Source organism: Natator depressus, chromosome 2 (genome assembly GCF_965152275.1).
Source record: "Natator depressus isolate rNatDep1 chromosome 2, rNatDep2.hap1, whole genome shotgun sequence".
NCBI classification, from domain to species: Eukaryota; Metazoa; Chordata; order Testudines; family Cheloniidae; genus Natator; species Natator depressus.
The window spans coordinates 28,900,251-28,922,345 of record NC_134235.1 but is presented as its reverse complement, the minus strand read 5'-3'; the positions used below and the strand labels follow the sequence as shown (position 1 = coordinate 28,922,345).

At 40.1% G+C, this 22,095-nt stretch overlaps 1 protein-coding gene across 1 annotated transcript in view; it reads right to left on the bottom strand.

The window, feature by feature from the left end:
* CSMD3 (CUB and Sushi multiple domains 3) overlaps positions 1-22,095 on the bottom strand; it is a 1,169,988-nt gene that overhangs the window by 613,415 nt on the left and 534,478 nt on the right. Inside the window, exons 12-13 of the mRNA XM_074943928.1 lie at positions 12,599-12,702; positions 288-400 (exon numbers count right to left, since the gene is read on the bottom strand). Coding sequence (XP_074800029.1) covers positions 288-400; positions 12,599-12,702 — 217 coding nt within the window. The remainder of the gene's footprint in view (positions 1-287; positions 401-12,598; positions 12,703-22,095) is intronic.

Below are 22,095 nucleotides of genomic sequence, written 5' to 3'. Positions count from 1 at the left end.
TAATCACAGAAGTATTTTATTTTGACTTTTCTACAACATACAACAAATAATAACAAACCTACTTTTCAGTTGTATTCTGAGGAATCAATCCTTCTAAGGACACAATCAGACATGTACAGAGCTGCTACACAGAGCTCCATGCACAGCCAGGGGCTAAGACATTTGGATGCTTTCAGTATTACTGAATAGGGAATGGAGAGCATTTCCTAGCATGCAAAATAAACCTTATATAATTATTTGCTTATATTTATGTACAGCTAAGCATGTCCACAGTAGCTTACTGTTACCTTTGTAGTTAACTTTGAAGCCAATTGATCCCACACTTTCATCCGTTTGAAGGTGTAACCACATCTGACTGTTCATGCTCACAATTAAATCTGGTACAAAACTTCCCGTTAGTCTAGAAGAAAAACAAACAACAACAATATTTAATGAGAAAATCATCTGGATTTAAATATGAGTTTGTCACAGATACAAAATCCAGGTAAGGAAGCCTTGATTACAGCCTTCTGAGAACCAATATATTCAGGTACAGAAAAATGAGTATGAGAAAATTAATAGTTCTTAACTGTTTGTGGTTTGCAACAGTAAATAATAAAATCAGATTAATTTTGTTTCATCTGTGCTATTGACACTTAGACTTGAGAGAGGAAAAAGATAGAATCTATTAATTTTTTAAAGAAAGATTTTTTTTTAATCACAGAATTTTACTGCTTTGTAATTATAGAATCATAAAACTGGAAGGGACCTCGAGACGTCATCTAGTCTAGTCCCCCGTACTCATGGTAGGATTAAGTATTATCTAGATCATTCCTGACATGTGTTTGTCTAAACTGCTCTTAAAAATCTCCACTGATGGCGATTCCACAACCTCCCGTCCTCCCATCAATTTATTCCAGTGCTTAACCACCCTGACAGTGAGGAAGTTTTTTTCCTAATGTGCAACCTAAACCTTCCTTGTTGCAATTTAAGCCCATTGCTTAAATTTTTAATCCCAATTTTCTTCACAATTTTTCTTCCTCCTCCTTGTAACAACCTTTTACATACCTGAAAATTGTTATCATGTCCCCTCTTAGTCTTCTCTTTTCCAAACTAAACAAACCTAATATTTTCAATCTTCCCTCATAGGTCATGTTTTCTTGACCTTTAATAATTTTTTATCACTATTCTCTGGACGTTCTCCAATTTGTTCACATCCTTCCTGAAATGTGGTGCCCAGAACTGGACACAATACTCCAGTTGAGGCCTAATCAGTGCAGAGTAGAGCAGAAGAATTACTTCTCGTGTCTTGCTTACAACACTTCTGCTAATACATCCCAGAAGGATGTTTGCTTTTTTTGCAACAGCGTTACACCGTTGATTTATATTTAGCTTGTGGTCCACTATGACCCTCAGATCCCTTTCCATAGTACCCCTTCCTAGGCAGTCATTTCCCATTTTGTATGTGTACAACTGATTGTTCCTTCCTAAATGGAGTACTTTGCATTTCTCCTTATGGAATTTCATCCTATTTACTTCAGACCATTTCTCCAGTTTGTCCAGGTCATTTTGAATTTTAACCTATCCTCCAAAGCACTTGCAACCCCTCCCAGCTTGGTATCATCCACAAACTTTATAAGTGTACTCTGTATGGCATTATCTAAATCATTGATGAAGATATTGAACAGAACCAGACCCAGAATTGATCCCTGCAAGACCCAAGCTGCCTTCCACTTTCAAAATCTCAACCAGTTCTTCCCTATTTGTCAAAATCAAATCTAGAACAGCCCCCCTAGTAGTTTTCTCCACCTTCTGAACTAAAAAAAAAAAAAAAAAGAATGTCTCCAATACATTCCAAAAACTTATGGGATAATCTGTGCCCTGCTGTGTTATTTTCCCAACAGATGTCTTGGTGGTTAAAGTCCCCCATCACCACCAAGTCCTGTGGTTTGGATGATTTTGTTAGTTGTTTAAAAAAAACCTCATCCACCTCTTCTTCCCAGTTATGTGGTCTGTAGTAGACCCTACCATGACATTCCCCTTGTTTTTTACCCTTTTTTTCCTTACCCAGAGACTTTCAACAAGTCTGTCTCCTATTTCCATCTCAATCTCAGTCCAAGTGTATACACTTTTACTACCACCCACCACCCAACTACAAACCACCCTGTAGAAATGTAAATGTCACAGCAAGAAAAGCTCTGGAAGGTAAGGGTCCCTTCAGAAAATTGTCCTCAAGTCATTCATTTTTCTGGACATTCCATTCTACTGTTCCCTCCTATAGTCATAGTGATCAGTGTTTCCATCAACAGGGGAGATTCACAAGACTGGGTCAACCCTGCAGCAACTCTGCCTCTACCCTTGTTCTCTGTCCACTCCCTCTACCAGTCCCTTTGGTCTCCCTAGGATTGCCCCTACCATTACTCCCTCTGGGTCTTCTTTCTCTGGAGCATCTCATGAAGTAAAGTCTATCATTGCAGGTTCTTATCTCTGTAATTTTGATGTATTTATTAAGTGTTAATTAATGCACTATGGGAGTCCCACTTCAGCCCTCTGTATAAATTGATCCCCTTCTTTTCATATGGTTTGCCCATAGGGTTTTCTGCAGCCCTAGGGCAGTCAGCAGTAACCCCTGTGCCTTTGCAATGGGGTGAGGGAAGGAGACCATGGGTTCCCCATTTATGTGATTTGCAAGAAGTGTTAACATTACTCAGGGTACCAAATGTGTTTAAATGATATAAGTGCCTTGAAAAATCCCCAAGCAAGCTCATTTTCATTTCTCATGTAATAATCTCATATACAGTATACACACATTTTTCATAAAGTATATGAGTTTAATGTATTGTTATTATTGTTGTTATTATTATTATTAGCTAGGTTACTGGTTTTTTTCAGTGTGGAAAATTCTGTGATATTTTACGGGTCGAATGACTGAATGACATAATACCCCCCCACCCAACATCCGTCGCTAAGTCTGGTAATTTTGTCAAGTGTCCGTCGTGCAACATGGTGTCCCTCTGAAGCATGGGGCCCCCCAAAGCACGGGGCCTGGGGCAATTGCCCCAGTCCATCCCACGGACGGGACGGCTCTGCTTGGGCACCACCAAAAATTATAGAAACCTGGTGCCCCTTTCAACCACTAGAACATACAATCTCTCCAGAGTAGGAACAAAACCTGAAGTAACTATCTCTTTTAGAAAGGGAAACCATTTATTTAGCTCATTTTAAGTTAAAGTGTTTCATATCATTCTCAGTAAGAGACAATAAGAAAAAATAATCAATTTATGTTTGAACTCACGAGAGTATATGTTTCAGAAAAAAAAATTCAATATTGATTTAAAAATTGCCAGTGGTAGAGAATCAATCACAACCATTATTAGTTTGTTCCAATGGTTAACTAGTCATTGGGCGAAAGAAAAAGAAAAAAGAGTGATTCCATATCTCAACGGTTAGGGTACTCACCTGGGAGTGGGAAGATTTTTGTTCAAATCCCTAGTCCAAAGCAGGCAGAGTGGGGATTTGCATCCTGGTCTCCCACATCCTAGGTGAGAACTCTAACCACTGAGCTAAAAGTTGTAAGGGCAGCAGCAGAGTTTTGTGCAGGGCCTGATCTGTTATGCAATCTCTGAGACTGCCTACCAGATTGGGCCCCACAGGCAAGACTGGTGAGGGAGAATACCTCATTTGATGATCTTGCATGGACTTAGACGTGAGCTAGGCACCCAGGCATTAGGACAGGGAGCTGTCCAGTGTCAGAATTTTAGGTGGATAGGGGCCTTTAGTGGCAGAAACTTGGATGCCTAGGGACTTTAGGTGCTACAGGATTAGGAAGCAGCTAAGATCTACAATCTTTTGAATATCTACATTTTGGACTTAGGTACCTAAAGTGGCACTTAGGTGCCTAAATCCCTTTGTGGATATAGCCCGAATGAAAACTGTATTTGGCAGAATAGTAGACACCACTTCATTTTATAATATGTCTTTTTTTCTTTTCTTTTTTTTTTTTAAACAGAATGTCTACTGAACAAATCTTTTTTCCCAAGTTGGCAGGAGTCTGTCTATGAGAACAGATGGGTTGCAACTAACTTAGCTCAGTTTCCTTTCTTGAAAGTGAAGCCAGGATCATTAGAAAGAGATCAGGCAATGTCTAGAAATTGTTTATCTCCTAAAAAGGGCACACAAAAATTATTTTCAAATTCAAGTCAATCGTTGAAGCTGTGCTGGAGCTTCAAAATGGATTTAAAATACATACTGTAGCAAGTTTTAGAACTCTTCCCTGATCATCTTAGCCTGCTTCTGTTTAAATACTCTTTTTCTGTGAGAAATTCACCTCAGTTTCCCACATCTGTGTTCACAGATGGAGCTACTATAAAGACTATTCACAAAAAGAAAAGGAGTACTTGTGGCACCTTAGAGACTAACCAATTTATTTGAGCATGAGCTTTCGTGAGCTACAGCTCACTTCATCGGATGCATACTGTGGAAACTGCAGAAGACATTATATACACAGAGACCATGAAACAATACCTCCTCCCACCCCACTCTCCTGCTGGTAATAGCTTATCTAAAGTGATCATCAAGTTGGGCCATTTCCAGCACAAATCCAGGTTTTCTCACCCTCCGCCCTCCCCCCCCACAAACTCACTCTCCTGCTGGTAATAGCCCATCCAAAGTGACCACTCTCCTTACAACGTGCATGAAAATCAAGGTGGGCCATTTCCAGCACAAATACAGGTTTTCTCATCCCCCCCTTTTTTCCCAAAACACACACACACACAAACTCACTCTCCTGCTGGTAATAGCCCGACCTGGGATATTCTATCTACTACCCAAGATCCATAAACTTGGAAATCCTGGGCGCCCCATCATCTCAGGCATTGGCACCCTGACAGCAGGATTGTCTGGCTATGTAGACTCCCTCCTCAGGCCCTATGCTACCAGCACTCCCAGCTACCTTCGAGACACCACTGACCTCCTGAGGAAACTACAATCCATCGGTGATCTTCCTGATAACACCATCCTGGCCACCATGGATGTAGAAGCCCTCTACACCAACATTCCACACAGAGATGGACTACAAGCCGTCAAGAACACTATCCCCGATAATGTCACGGCTAACCTGGTGGCTGAACTTTGTGACTTTGTCCTTACCCATAACTATTTTACATTTGGGGACAATGTATACCTTCAGATCAGCGGCACTGCTATGGGTACCCGCATGGTCCCACAGTATGCCAACATTTTTATGGCTGATTTAGAACAACGCTTCCTCAGCTCTCGTCCCCTAACGCCCCTACTCTACTTGCGCTATATTGATGACATCTTCATCATCTGGACCCATGAAAAAGAAGCCCTTGAGGAATTCCACCAAGATTTCAACAATTTCCATCCCACCATCAACCTCAGCCTGGTCCAGTCCACACAAGAGATCCACTTCCTGGACACTACAGTGCTAATAAACGATGGTCACATAAACACCACCCTATACCGGAAACCTACTAACCGCTATTCCTACCTACATGCCTCCAGCTTTCACCCTGACCACACCACACGATCCAACGTCTACAGCCAAGCTCTGCGATACAACCGCATTTGCTCCAACCCCTCAGACAGAGACAAACACCTACAAGATCTCTATCAAGCATTCTTACAACTACAATACCCACCTGCGGAGGTGAAGAAACAGATTGATAGAGCCAGAAGAGTTCCCAGAAGTCACTTACTACAGGACAGGCCTAACAAAGAAAATAACAGAACGCCACTAGCCGTCACCTTCAGCCCCCAACTAAAACCCCTCCAACGCATTATTAAGGATTTACAACCTATCCTGAAGGATGACCCAACACTCTCACAAATCTTGGGAGACAGGCCAGTCCTTGCCTACAGACAGCCCCCCAACCTGAAGCAAATACTCACCAACAACCACATACCACACAACAGAACCACTAACCCAGGAACCTATCCTTGCAACAAAGCCCGTTGCCAACTGTGCCCACATATCTATTCAGGGGACACCATCACAGGGCCTAATAACATCAGCCACACTATCAGAGGCTCGTTCACCTGCACATCCACCAATGTGATATATACCATCGTGTGCCAGCAATGCCCCTCTGCCATGTACATTGGTCAAACTGGACAGTCTCTACGTAAAAGAATAAATGGACACAAATCAGATGTCAAGAATTATAACATTCATAAACCAGTCGGAGAACACTTCAATCTCTCTGGTCACGCAATCACAGACATGAAGGTCGCTAGCTTACAACAAAAAAACTTCAAATCCAGACTCCAGCGAATAACTGCTGAATTGGAATTCATTTGCAAATTGGATACTATTAATTTAGGCTTGAATAGAGACTGGGAGTGGCTAAGTCATTATGCAAGGTAGCCTATTTCCCCTTGTTTTTTCCTACCCCCCCCCCAGACGTTCTGGTTAAACTTGGATTTATGCTGGAAATGGCCCACCTTGATTGTCATGCACATTGTTGGGAGAGTGGTCACTTTGGATGAGCTATTACCAGCAGGAGAGTGAGTTTGTGTGTGTGTGTTTTTTGGGAAAAAATGGGGGGGGGGGTGAGAAAACCTGTATTTGTGCTGGAAATGGCCCACCTTGATTTTCATGCACATTGTAAGGAGAGTGGTCACTTTGGATAGGCTATTACCAGCAGGAGAGTGAGTTTGTGTGTGTGGTTTTTGGAGGGGGGTGAGTGGGTGAGAGAACCTGGATTTCTGCAGGAAATGGCCCACCTTGATTATCATACACATTGTGAAGAGAGTGGTCACTTTGGATGGGCTATTACCAGCAGGAGAGTGAGTTTGTGTGTGGCGGGGGCGGAGGGTGAGAAAACCTGGATTTGTGCTGGAAATGGCCCAACTTGATGATCACTTTAGATAAGCTATTACCAGCAGGAGAGTGGGGTGGGAGGAGGTATTGTTTCATGGTCTCTGTGTATATAATGTCTTCTGCAGTTTCCACAGTATGCATCCGATGAAGTGAGCTGTAGCTCACGAAAGCTCATGCTCAAGTAAATTGGTTAGTCTCTAAGGTGCCACAAGTACTCCTTTTCTTTTTGCGAATACAGACTAACACGGCTGTTACTCTGAAACCTATAAAGACTATTGCCAGCACTGAACAAATAATTGCACGGCAGAAATTAAATAATTAATGTATTAAATGCTTATTCCTGCTACAAAAAGACTGTATCTTGCCATGACTGGCAATTTCATAAACTACCAAATTAATAACAGGATGTCTCTCCACTAGAACAAGCATTGGTGGACTGGCCACCTCTAGATTTTGTCTCTGGTAGATGGCTGATTGTAGATTTTGGCAACAGCCATTGATAATTTCCAGACCTACATTTCATTTTGGTCTCAATGGAAAATATTTTTATAATATAGAACCATGGAAATTAGTACAAGTTCTGTTTAATCAATTCATTTTTTCCACATTGCTGGAAATCGCCATTGTGCCCAAAATACCCAAACACTTTCATGGGGGAAAATGGCCCTAAACTTTCACAAGGTTTACCCCACTTCCGTAAAATTAAAACACTGACAATTCATTTTTTTCACCTCTAGCACTTTCCTGAATGGCACTTTGCAAATTAGGAGCTAGATCCTCACCTGGTGTAATTATAGGCCTCATTGACTTCAATTAAATTACAAGAATTTACTCAAGTTGATGATCTGGACCCCAAGTGCTTTGGGTAATAAGTGTCTAGCGGTGCCTGGTATAATTAGTGGTTTCAGACACTGATAATCTTCCTAATTAGCCTTGGTAAAGTGGCAGGTAAACACGTCTAACAAGGATTTGATGGCAACGTTCGCGGGTAGGACCATGCATTCTCACAGTATTATATAAAAATCTGCAGGAAGAAAAACAATTAAATTGGGTGAGAGAGAGAGAGAGAGAGAGAGAATGACCCAGGGTCCAGGCCCCCTGCTTCAATCACTCTTTTATTATTTATCTACAGCGGAAAAAGCTTCAACAGGAGAGACTGAAGGAGCCCCACATTGGAATAACCCCTAGCTCTGTCATTACTCTCCTGAGAGGTGGAGACACCTGTTCAATTTTTTTTCTTACACTCTAGCAGAGATGGGGAAATTAAACCTGCGTCTCTCCCATTCCAAGTGGGTATGGTTAAAAATTACAAGGTGGGTACCACCACCTTCTCATCTTGGATTTTGAATGAGCCTCTAAGCATACCTGTGGGATGGAGCCCTGCACATGACTTAGGTGGCCAAATGCTTGTTTTTCCCTGTTTCATGAATCACTTTGAGGCTTAGGTGGGAGATGTGTGTCCGGATGCCTAAAGGGAGACAGAAGTGCACATGCCCAGAGGCAGAAACTTAGGTGCCGGGGGAATTTTTACCCTGAAAAACAGGTGTTGAGTTTAGATGCCTACACGGTTCAGCAAGAGTTTAGTGGATCACAGTGGAGCCAAAACAGGGACACAGCCGCCTAAGTACTTTTGTGGATTCCACCCCAGGCTGTAAGTGGCCCAGACAGGAAAAGATTTACAATGTTCTAACATTCCCTAATTATCTACTACCTTGACTTACATTGTTAATTCTTCCTGAGAGATTTTATACCTAGTGACTGCCACAAGCCTTATTACAAAACAATTGATACTCAGGCACTTGGGGAACAGAAACAATATCTATTTGTCAGATGTGACCAGTCATAACAAACCAACACATCTCAAAATTCAAGTATGATTTAAAAAAAACAACAACCCATAGAACCTGCAAAATAATTTGAGGAAATCATGTTCTGGTCACCAGCATCCTCTGAACTGAAAATATTCATTGCAATTTATTTGCTCAGCTCTCTTTTCACCACAACTTCCCTGTTATACTTTATGTTCATCCTTATTTAATAGAATATCATGACAATTTGAGTAATGCATTGATAAGAGAAAATGATACAGAGTTCATTCATATTCTTGACAGTTTCAATACTGTAATTTCATCATTCTTCAAAATATGCCTCACCATCAAATACATTCTTGTAAAATATTAACACCTTTAGTGAAACCAAACCAGTGCAGAATGGTTCACTACATTTGTCAAAATGTAAAAAATTGCTGCACTGTATCTGAATGTGTTACTGTAATTTAAGTGCCAAAGATGATAATACCAACACTTCATTTAAATGGTATTAGAACTTTAATAAATGCTGTCTCCTCATATGAGGCAATGTGGTCCAGGTCAGTAGAAGCATGTGAGTTCTAATTCTGTCTCTTCCTGTGACTGCTGTGTGCTCTTGGGAATGTCATTTAACATCTGTGTCTCACTTTCCCTGTAGATAAAATGTGGATAATAATCTTACTTTCTAACTTTTCAAGATAATGTGAAATTGATGTACATACAGTCCTTTTAAGATATATATCACTATACAAATGTGATTGCATCGGAAATATTGAGGGCTTATCTACATGTAACGCTGACAGACCCCGGTCGTTGGTGGGTGGGATTGAACCTGGGACCTCTGGAGCTTACTGCATGAGCCTCTACTGCATGAGCTAAAAGCCAGCTGCCTATAGAGTAGTCTCTCTCTCACCATACCCAGAAGGTGTGGGAGTTACATACTTCCCCTAGCTGAGGAAGCACATCCCGAGCTTCAGAGACCTCCCAGTTGAAATCCCGGATGAGCCCCCACTTTTAACGCCAACAAGACCTCGGTCATCAGTGGGGAGGATCAAACCAGGGACTGCTGGAGCTTAGTGCATGAGCCTCTACAGCATGAGCTAAAAGCCAACTGGCTGTTAGCTAAGGCTGTAGAGCAGACTCATTTTATATCTCTCTCTAAGTCAGGGGTCTCAAACACGCGGACCGTGGGGTTATTTCCTGCAGCCCGCCAAGCTCCCCGTGCCCCCCCACTCCTCCGTAGTTATTTCTTGCAGGCCGTGTACCTGCTCCTCTGCCTACCTCCAGGCACTTCCTGCCACCAAACAGCTGTTTAGTGCTTTCCAGGAGGGAAGGGGTAGGAGCAGGGAGCCACGTGCTCAGGGGAGGAGGCAGAGAAGAGGTGGGGCAGGGGCGGGGATTTGAGTAAGGGGTTGGAATGAGGGCGGGGAAGGGGTGGGAAGAGGCAGGGCAGGGGCGGGGCCTCATGGAAGGAGTGGAGTGGGGGCGGGGCCGGGGGTGGAGATGTCAGTGATGCAGCCCTCGGACCAACGTACTAGTCCTCATGTGGCCCTCTTGGTGATTTGAGTTTGAGATCCCTGCTCTAAGTGGTCTCAGTGCCACTAGATGCCACTCAGTGCCACTATTCAGAGAACACCACACCCAGAAGGTGTGTGGGTTACATACACACAGTTTTTGTGCTGATTTAAGTCTACAGGTTGAGTTACTATGCATCAAGCCAGGCTGTGAATCTACAGTGCACCATCTTGCCACACAGTAATATCCCAGATATTGACAGAAAGGAAGGAGTACAGAAAAGGGCCACAAAGAATAGTTAGGGTTTACCTTATGATGAAAAGGGTAATATTGCTAAGGGAGAGTCATGATGAAAGTCTATAGATACTTGAAGTGTTTAAATGCCAAGGAGATAGAGTAAGATTCAAGGCTGCAATAATTAGGAGTAATTAGATGAGCTTAAGAAAGGGAAAAATAAGGTGAATATCAAAAAAACCCTTCTGACATTGTGCACTATGATCTAGTAAGTTTTGCTATAGACTCCTAAGGGATGTGATAAAAGCCTTATTTCTCAGGACATTTAAAAACACTTTAAAACAAATGACTAGAAAATGTACTGTAAGGAGTAAACTTGCATTGGCTTAGGGTGGACTAGATGTTCTAGAAGGTCTTTTCCATTTCTAACTGATGGTTTATTTTGTTTGAACAATTATGTTTATTTTTCTCCAGGATCGAACATTTATGTTTGATTCATTTTATACAGATACATCATACCCACTTGAGAAGCTACCATTTTGTTTTCCCAACACTTTCATTATATGAACTCCTACATTCAGAGTTTAAAACTCAGTTTTGAAAAATAATCAGAATGAAAGTTGGCACATAAGGCCTCTGTTGAGAAGTGATTATTAAAAAGATATTTGTTAATAAAAATATTAACCCTTCTCCCCATTTGCACATTATTTATGCAGCTATTTGCAAAAGACCAATCTCTTATAAATTGAGTTGAGCAAATAACAGATTTTTGGTTCATCTTTAGTTTGGAAAATACCAGTAATTTTAAAAAAATGTGCAGGTCAAATGAAATATTTTATCTCAAAATCAAAACATTTCAATTTTGACCATTTTCAAATGTTTCTGAATTTATAAGATAAATTAAAGGGAAATTTTGAACTAAAAAGTAGTTTCAAAGTGAAAAATCTAAAAGGTTTGGTTTTGAAAATATCAAAATGAAATGTTTTGATTTTTTCACAATGGTTTTTCCACAACAATTTTGTGAAATGTCTCAATGTTGTGCATTTGTATTATTCACAGAAAAAAAAAAGAACTGGCCAAAAAGTTTCACTTATGATCTACTCATATGATCTACTCATATGATCTTCTCTAAGCAACAAAATATTATCTTTATTTATTTTTAAAGAAAAATTAAATACTAAATTAAATGCATACCAGGGGCCTCATGAAAACAAATCACACACAATTTTTACCTACTTTTGCTCCAGATGATTACAATTGAAAAAACAAACAAAAACAAACAAACAAACAATGCAACACAAAGTAACAAAAGACAACTAATGCCTAGTTACACTGTTTTGCCCTTTTAAAAATGTATGGAAATTAAGGTCAGAATAATTGTTTTACATTTGATGTCTTTTTAAACATTATTAATTAAATATAATTTTATGAACTTGGCTTCTTGGGACTGATCATCGCAAGAGAGCCAAACACCATTAGCAGGTTAAGTAAATGAAAATCTGAGTCCAGGACCGAACAAACTGATTATTATAAAATAGATTTAGGTGTATAGATACTGTGGTGATGGGTGGCAGACTAAAACCCAAAGATAGACACTCATTAAATTGCCTGCAGTAAGTACCCAGGACTGCTGAAATCATAATATTAGATGGTTTAGGTAACAGTAATATTTAACAGGATCAGGAATTACAGAGACAATGTAGCCTGTGTTCAGGGCTTACCTGTCATAGTCGGTGAGCTATAAAGGTTCCTATGGTTCATTTGCTGTCAAGATGGGCTTTTCAAAGGATATTATTGTAAAAGACAGTTACTTAAGCAGTACATTTTTCTGTCCATTCCCTTTCCTCTATATCACATTCACAATCTGACCACGCAGCCCTTGTAGAGGAACATAGTAACCCTGGGAAAACTGCATTTAGGCTTATTTTTTGCAAAACAGAATGAGTCTGCCTGAAGAACTGGGGCTACATTACTCTGTTTTAGCTCTCATGCCCATCTTCTTTCAAAACTAGGATGGTAAATATGAACTAAAATACCTTATCCTATATGTCAGTCTTGAATAATTTGATGAGCTCCATAAGATTACTTTTCTGTTGGCATTATTCATCTCTCAGGTTACACGAGAAAAGAATTTTGTCCAATCTATGCATCATTCAATAGCACCAGAAAATCCTATATTAAAGTAATTCTGCAAAGCATAGCAAAAACCGAGACTTACACTTGCAGCACAGTTTTAGGATCACCGACTTCCCCTCCGTCACCAATTGTCAGTGTGTCGTAGCCAATCTCCAGATCAAATTCTTCAAAATTTATCTGAATAACCTAGTAGAAAAAAATATGCTCTTAAAAAGTAAGGAATTTCATTATGACATGAGTGAATACAGATACCTTTCAAACAGCAAAAATGAAACAAAACCCCAAATAAGTAATAGCTACACATATTAGTGACATTTTATTTGATATTACCCTGTTGTTATTAACCTGCAAAATTGCTTAATGCAATATTCCATGAAAATAAAATTCTTTTTTATGTGGCACCAGTTTGCTGGCATGCTAGAAGTACCTATTATGTGGTTATTGTACTTTTTATATAGTACTGTAAAATTGTATTATATTTCCAATGTGGTACCTTCACAGGGCAACATAATTACTTACTGAGGGTGAAATTCACTCCTGCCCATATTAAATTTAATAATTTTGCTTTGTCCAGGAAATTCTGAAGAGATGAGGACATCATTTACACATCCCAATGCCTACAACCAAGTTTTGGTGGTACAAAGAAGCCCTTGAAGACATTTTTCCAGCCTATAGGTTAAACCTGTTACATATTTTTATGAACTTGTAAAAAACATGACTACCAAAGGTGAAAATTTTGTTATGCCTGTGTCAAGGTTCCCTCCCCACTCTGAACTCTAGGATACAGATGTGGGGACCTGCATGAAAACCTCCTAAGCTTACTTTTACCAGTTTAGGTTAAAACTTCCCCAAGGTACAAACTATTTTACCCTTTGCCCTTGGACTTCCACTGCCACCACCAAACGTTTATCTGGGTTTATTGGGAAAACGTTGTTTGGAAACGTCTTTCCCCCCAAAATCCTCCCAACCCTTGCACCCCACTTCCTGGGGAAAGTTTGGTAAAAATCCTCACCAATTTGCATAGGTGACCACAGACCCAAACCCTTGGATCTTAGAACAATGAAAAAGGCATTCAGTTCTTGAAAAGAAACATTTTAATAGAAGAAACAGTAAAAAGAATCACCTCGTAAAATCAGGATGGTAAATACCTTACAGGGTAATTAGATTCAAAACATAGAGAATCCCTCTAGGCAAAACCTTAAGTTACAAAAAAGACACACAGACAGGAATATTCATTCTATTCAGCACAGCTTATTTTCTCAGCCATTTAAAGAAATCATAATCTAACACATATCTAGCTAGATTACTTACTAAGTTCTAAGACTCCATGCCTGTTCTGTCCCCGGCAAAAGCATCACACAGACAGACCCAGACCCCTTCTTTTTCTCTCTCCTCCCAGCTTTTGAAAGTATCTTGTCTCCTCATTGGTCATTTTGGTCAGGTGCCAGCGAGGTTATCCTAGCTTCTTAACCCTTTACAGGTGAAAGGATTTCGTCTGGCCAAGAGGGATTTTAAAGGTGTTTACCCTTCCCTTTATATTTATGACAGCCTGTGTATTCTAAACTCCAGTATGACAGATAGTTAACTATGTGCAGCATGCATGTTATATATTATGGAGAACAACTGTCAGCTCCATATTGAGTGATGAGATGAGTTTTGAACTTAAAGCAGTAATTCAACCACTTTGTTACATAAAAATGCAGCATAGCTTCCCCATCAATTGCTTAAGCTACATTTTTTTTAAAAAAAGGAAATAACACAGGTACCTCAAACTTCCTATATAATTAAAAATAATTGAACTCTTGTGCAAAGGTTACATTTTAAGGTGTGTGCACATTTTTTGGGGGGGGGAGGGGACTGGTTATGTATATATGGAGAAAGAGAACTGATAATTTCTCCTTCAGCAGCAGCTGTCAGATAATGTTCTGCTCCAAATGATTCCACAAGAAAAATGCTGTCTTTCAAAATGGCTGTCATCTTCCCATTGTTCTCAACAAAACTGAAGCCAGAGCTGCCCTTAGTTAGATGACTATTATGAAAAGGGCATATCTTTACCGTTGCTCTGAATGTGACTGAGTGTCTTCTCCTAGAATTATAGGGGCCACCAGCACTCCGAGACAGCTTGACTTCATGCCTTTTAAGAGCATTTGGAGGTGGTGACCATTTTGAATAGGACAATTCTCCATGTGTTTTCTGAAGGAGATAATTTCATGCACCAAACCCCGCTGAGAGTAACTTTAAATGAAAAACAATGGCAAAAAATTACCTTTGACCCTAATTATTTCTTTTCAGAAGGTACCAAATCTATTCCAGAGAGAGGGCTGTAGGGAACAGAAAACAGTGGCATGTATGTGCACATGCATCCATGGATTAATGTAGTAGCAGAAGAGGAAACTGATGTGTGTGTGGGGGAAGTGTAGTTGGTAATGGAGGGAGGAGGAAAACTGGTATGTGTTTCAGGGAAATATAAAGGACAATAAGAACATAGGATTTATGAGGGAATGCAGGGGAATATAGGACGGTGCAAGAGGCAGGGGAAATTTGCAGGATAAGAGCTTTACACTGCTCTGCCAAGCAAAGCAGCTTTAAACTCAGCTTCAGTGGCCAATATACTCTGTCTCATTTGGCTTTTCTAGAGTGGAGTAAAACAGCCAAAAAAAGACAGTGAATCTGACCATAAAAGCTGAAAAATTAATAAATAGATTTGAAGTTGATACTTCATATCTTCAGATCATTAGAGATATCACTTGTTAACATTTTCATTGAGTTCCTCATTTATGGCTCATGTATGCAATTTGTAAGTTAAAAAACCTTGGAAATTCCCAGACAAAAAATATGTTAAGATTGAATTAAGATCAAGAATTCATATCAGCAATCTGGGGTAAAATACTTTATACAGCTACTGTAATTATCCAAAACCCAAGCATTATAATCTCAGGAAATAAACTGTTATCTATATGCACTGTAATTGTTCTTTGAGATGAAAAGGGGAGGGAGAATTGCTCATGGAATATAACAACAAGAACAACATTTTTCATTCTTCAAGTGGTTGAAAGCATTTATTCCACTCAGGTGACTCACACCCAGTACTGACAGGAGGAGGGGCTCAGAGTCTATTTAAACAATGACTTCAGTACTGCTTTACCAAAGTCTGCATCTGGCCTAAATGCAGTGGTAACTACATAGCACTTGGTAAAAATATGTACTGAAGACCAGGTAGCAGACCTGCAAATGTCCAATATTGAAACATCACTGAGGAGTACTATCCACATTGTTTGGGCCCTAGTCAAATGAGCCCATAATCTTTATGGAGGTATGGTCTGAGCTACTTCAGATGCTGTCATAATGCAGGAAGTTATTCACCTGAAAATCATCTTTGCAGAGATAGCCTGACCCTTCATTCGATCCACATAGTAGACAAAAAGACCAGGTGATGCCTGAAAAGGCTTAGTTCTCTCTAGGTAAAATGCTAAGCACCATCTCATAAGCAATGTATGAAGTCACTGTTCATCTGTATTTGAGTTCAGTTTAGGAAAGAACACCAGTAAGTAAATAATTTGATTAAGGTGAAACCACTTTCAACAAAAATTTTAGATATGACTGAAGGGCCACCTTATCATTGAAAGATTGCATATACAGGGATTCTGTGGTTAAGCCCTGCAGCTCACTTACTCTCCTTGCTGATGTTACAGCACAAGGAAGACTGTCTTCTGGCACAGGAGGGACAAAAGAGCAAGTTCCAAGGGCTCAAATGGAGGCCTCATATAAAGGCAGCTAAAGAGTGTTACGGTCCCACAAGGAAACGGATGACTCCTCTTAGAAATCTCACTACCATGGAGTTCAAGAAAATTGACTTGCCTTGGATGGACGGAGGAAACACCGAGTTTGCTGCTAAAGTGAACCCTTAAAAAATGAGTGAAAGACCAGAAGACTGAAGGTACAACAGGTACCCTGAAATGTTCCAAATGCAGGCCAGCATTAGCTGAATTTCCCAGGCTAGTGACCAAACTGAAAATTGCATCTACTAGGTCTACTTATTTGGCCAAATGGAAGGTTTCCTTCTATTAAGTAACACTTGTTGAATTGCTTCCAAACATCATTCCTCCTCTTCACCTATCCATGTAGCATCCATGCAGTGAGGTGCTGCTTGCCCTGACCATGGTTCTGGAACACTAAGTTGGGATAAAGAAGAAGAGATATTGGTGGTCAAACTGATAAATTGAAGAGATTGGAGAGCGAACAGTCTCAGCCAACCTGGTACAATGAGAATCAACCTGGCATGATCCAGGTTCAGTTTGAAAATGGCAAGTGGGATGATTTGGATTGGAGGGAAGGAATATATAAGTTCTGATCCCCAAATCAGATGGAAGACATACCTCAAGGAGCCAGGACCGAGGCCTGCTCAGGAGCAAAACCGATGACACTTCTTGTTTTTTGTTGCAAACAGACTGATAGCCAGAATGCTCCATTCTCCTAAAATGGACCTCAACATTCTGTTCTCCACAGACCATTCTCAATCTCAATCCATAGGAAGTCTTGACAATCTATGAGAATGGTGTCTCAAAGCCCAGGGAGATTGAGAGGATGCCCCCGAGCTTAATCCTGACAACCCTTCCCCAAGTCATCCAAAGACAAACAGGGAGTCATCCCAGGTGGAGTGAGTAAACATCCAGCCTCATCTGAAGCTGAAAATGTCAGTTGCATTGATACCAAGGTTGATAAAGAAGTCAACATTTAAGGACTGGCAGGGGCATCACACTCCCACTCCATACTAAAACAGAAGATGGCACCAAACCCAGGATCAGGACCAATCCTGTAGATGTGGACTGTACCACAGTCATCTCAGTACTGAAGACAGTGACTGTGCCAACAGACCCTTCAGTACAGATAAGGAGGCAAACCTCAGCTGCCCACTCTGAGGTGGTGCCGAAGATGATGCAGACAATTGAGACAAGTCTACAATTAATCCATGCAGTGCTGAGGCTCACACAGGAGCAGCTCAATGCTCCTGAATAACTGGGGAGTCAGGAACAGAGAGGTCTGACGCTGCTTGGTACACCAGTAGCATGGAAACTGATGGTGCTGATGTCATCAGTACTGGATTCAACAGCTGTCCCAAGGATGATATCAGAGTCAATGGTGCAGCATCTAATTGATATCACCTTAGTACCAGAGAGCAGGCAGATGGCTCAACTCCATCCTGAATACCAGAAGAATCAGAGTATCAGTCTGCACTCATCCTGGAAGAGGAGGATGAATCTTTCTGATCTCTGGAGAAGCTACGGTCCCTTTTGTGAGAACTTTTTCTCTGGTTCTGAACTTGTCTGAGGGGCCAGACGATATGCAGAGGTACTGGGTGCCGAAGAGGGCCTCATGGCCTGCTCATAAGTTACTGTTGAGAAGCAAGTCCCTAGCCACCCTGCGTACTTTCCTTTCCTGAACGATTTGCATATGGATCATCTTTAAAAAATCAGTTAAATCTAACTTGCGACCACAAATATCAAAATGCCATAATCATATAGTTCTTGCCAGGTGCAGCTACAGGATAGATTTTGTCTGATTGTAATATTGGCCAAGGGATTCTCCATTAAAAATAACTCAGGTAAGTTGGCATCTTAGTTATTTTACATTGCCAGACTGGTGCAAAGCTGGACCCCAGTTCCAACTCCATCTGGCTCATAACAGCTAGGGCACCTGGCTTTTACAGGCAGGGATGGGGTAGAAGGAAGTATTTTTTTCCCCTTTACAATGTTTCCAAAATAGCTTTTTTATTATATATGTGGCATATAAATTAAAAACCCACCAATGAACCCCCTGGGCAGACATCATCCTCGCATCAAGGGATAATCACATAAGGAAGAATAGATAACTCATACATGATCGTGTGTGTGCACAATGTGGCATTATAATTCAAATATTAGGCTACTAGCCTAGGATTTGAGAGACCCAGGTTCTATTCTCTGCTCCACTCCAGACTTCCTGTATAACCCAGAACTAGTCAATTAGCCTCTTTGTGTGTCAGTTTCCCATCTGTATAATGGGATAACAGCATTTCCCTACCTCACAGGAATGTTGTGAGGATCAATACAAAAAAACCTGTTAAGTGCTTTGAGATTTATGATGAAAAACGCTCTATAAGAGCTAGGTATTAAGATTTTATTCACAATTGTTTTGGAAGGTCTGGACAACTCGCCTGGGACTTTGCCACTGGGTAATAGAGCCATTCCAAATGTGTGTTAATAAAACCAATATACTACATAAACATTTACACACACACATAAATATATATTACTATATATACTCACCCATATATGTACATAAATCTACATCTGTTGTGTACTAGGTGCTTAAATAGTCAATCATTGAAGATAATTGGTGTCAAGTACTGCATTGTTGTCAAACTAAGAGCGCATTAAAAGGGTAACCATATATATTATTTTAATTGGCTGAAAAAATTGGGGAACATTAGCATTTAATAGGCAGTCTTAATCACTGCAATTCCTACTACCATAATTTCCTCTCTCTCAAAAATACAGGATGAAGTGAATATTAGAAAAATGCTGTTAATATCTCCACAACAGCCAGTAGCCAACAAAAATGCAGCAGTGATTTCTAGATTACATTTTATTTTTTGAATGGAAAACTATAAAGACAGTTCTTAGAGTCAGCAAGCACTACCCAATACTGCCCTTGCCCCTAGAGGAAAAAAAAGTGCTACCATCAGCTGTTTCAACTATATTACAGTGAAAATGAAATATAGTCTTTTATATCTCCAAAATCCAGTTTATCAAAATGTGCTCGCAGGGAACCAACTAACCATCTAATGAATTATCCATGTCAATTTGGATTTAATGTAGAGCACCTGAGTAGATTTACAGCATCTAAGGAATGTGCTTTTTCTTTGCTGACTAAACCTGGAGGTGTTTTAACTTTAGTGAAGTTGCACGCATGGGTCAAGGGTAACATATGGCCATAGTATTGTTCAAATAACTGATGGAACTGTAAATTTCAGAGAGAGAGGAAGTCAAGTGGCATTAACTGACTACAGTCATTAAGACTATACAATCTGAGGTTAATTCAGGCGTTTGGCTGAATAGTATCTTTTGCAAGATTTCTGAGAACAAATGTCAAAACCAAAAAAAAAAAAATGGCTCAGTGGAAGCTGTGCTAGTCTTCTATATTTTATCCATTGGGTAGCCAGATCAGCTGTCGGCCTGAGACCTGATCAACCCCCACCCCCATATGTGTGGGTAACACAGCATGCATAGATCAAGTTGTGGAAGAGGAAACCAAGTAAACGTTGGTCAAATATGGGGGTCTGATTCTCATTTACACTCAGCGTAAGTTATAATTAACCCAATTTAGCTCCCCTTTCCACTGGCAGAGCAGAACAAAGTGCCAGCAGTGTAAATGAGACCTTCCCCATAGTTCTGATCAACCAACACTTAGATTCATATTTAAATGTTTATTTGTAATCCAAAGTGCTGGCTGCTGAGAGAGATGCAATGGGGCACCTTTTGCCCTATACCTAAAAACACACATGTGCTTGAATTTCAGCATGAGTAGAATAATTGACATCAGTGGAACTACTCACATGTTTAAAATGAAGCATGTGCATAAGTATTTGCAGGATTGGGTCCTTAGTATAGTCCCAAACCTGTATCTACCCAGAAGATCACTCCAAATGGGACTAACATTTCAATTATATCACTCATGTTTATGCAGAAAAATCAGGGTCACAACTATTTTATTTTAAATCATTTTATATATAATGCCTGTAACAAAGTAGCTTGTAATATTCAGTGAATATTAAAAAAAAGAGCTCCAAGCTTATTCATAGAGAATCCTGCCCTTTGTTAGGAGTGTTAGTGACAATGTAGGATTCAGGTCTGTATTTTTGCCTGAGATAGAATTTTAGGTCTTGTTTGCCCATTCGATTCTTGATACACTTATATTCTTAACTAATACGCGTGAACAAAGGGATCCTTACTAATATGTTGTCAAGGTTCTTCCCCACTCTGAACTCTAGGGTACAGATGTGGGGACCTGCATGAAAGACCCCCTAACCTTATTCTTACCAGCTTAGGTTAAAACTTCCCCAAGGCACAGATTTCTTTCTTGCCTTGGGAACCAGCTTAGGTTAAAGGCTCGGTAGCTGTACTCTGATTCCTGCTACCTACTGCTGGTTCTAGATCTTATTCCTGTCTGTCATGGATTTGCAAGTGAGACTAAATCAGAAAATATTGACCAACAAAGCAGGGGATGAATCAGCCCAAATACACAAGTAGCAGCAAGAAGAAAAGGAGTACTTGTGGCACCTTAGAGACTGACAAATTTATTTGAGCATAAGCTTTCGTGAGCTACAGCTCACTTCATCGGATGCATTCAGTGGAAAATACTCAGCTTCAAAGGAACAAGGTGGCTTGTGTCACAAGTTTTAGCTGTTAAACTTTAGAAACAGGATCAACTAGAGCAGTGGCCCTGTATCCCTTTCAGGAGTCTGATTTTTATATTGCGTACCCCAAATTTCACTTCACTTAAAAACTACTTGCTTACAAAATCAGACATAAAAATACAAAAGTGTTGCAGCATACTATTACTGAGACATAGGTTACTGTCTCATTTTTTACCATATAATTACAAAATAAACTGATTGGAATATAAATATCGTACTTACATTTCAGTGTATAGTGTATAGAGCAGTATAAAAAAGTCATTGTCTGTATGACATTTTAGTTTGTACTGACTTTGCTAGTGCTTTTTATGTAGCCCGTTGTAAAACTGGACAAATATCTAGATTAATTGATGTACCCCCTGGAAGACCTCTGCGTGCCCCAGGAGTGTGCACATGCCTGGCTGAGAACCACTGATCTAAAAAAACCTGGCTGAAGTCTGAAACCCACCCTCCTGTTGTCAATCAAGTGGAATTTTCTGGTTGCCTGGTTCATTGGGGAAAGAGAGGCAAGATAAGAAAAGGAAAATGTGTCCTGCTTATATTTATATTCCTCATATCTTCTCAGAATGGCTAATTGCTTTTTGCTGAGGATGACTGACTATTTCCCAGTTAAGATATGACGAATATTTATGTCAGGTTATGGAGCCTAATGAAGTCCTGTAGTTTGATTGATAGGCTTTACCTCAGCAGTAATTTTCCAAAGAAACACGGCTCCCACTATCAAAATAACTGTGTTAATAATATATTTGATTGCTATAAAACTAATAGTTTCAGTGAAAGATATATTGATACCATCATTCATTAGAAAACCAGCCGGTAGTTTTGCTTTAGGTTTTGCATAATCTTGTTCATCAGAATGTTTTGTCACTGTTGCAAAAACCTGGAATGGTTTGGATCAGGCTCTCATTTTATCTAAACCCCAACGGTCAAACAGATTGGAACCAATGGTTCAGTTTGGAGTTGTCTCCAGCATTTATTGTACACTCAATCCTGGTCCAATTGAATTTGAAGAGTGTTTTCCCAACATCTTCAGTATGGTCAGAACCTAGGCCCTGATTTAGGAAAATACTTAATTACCTGAAGTACTACAATGAGTTTTAAGAACATGCTTAAGTGTTTCCTGA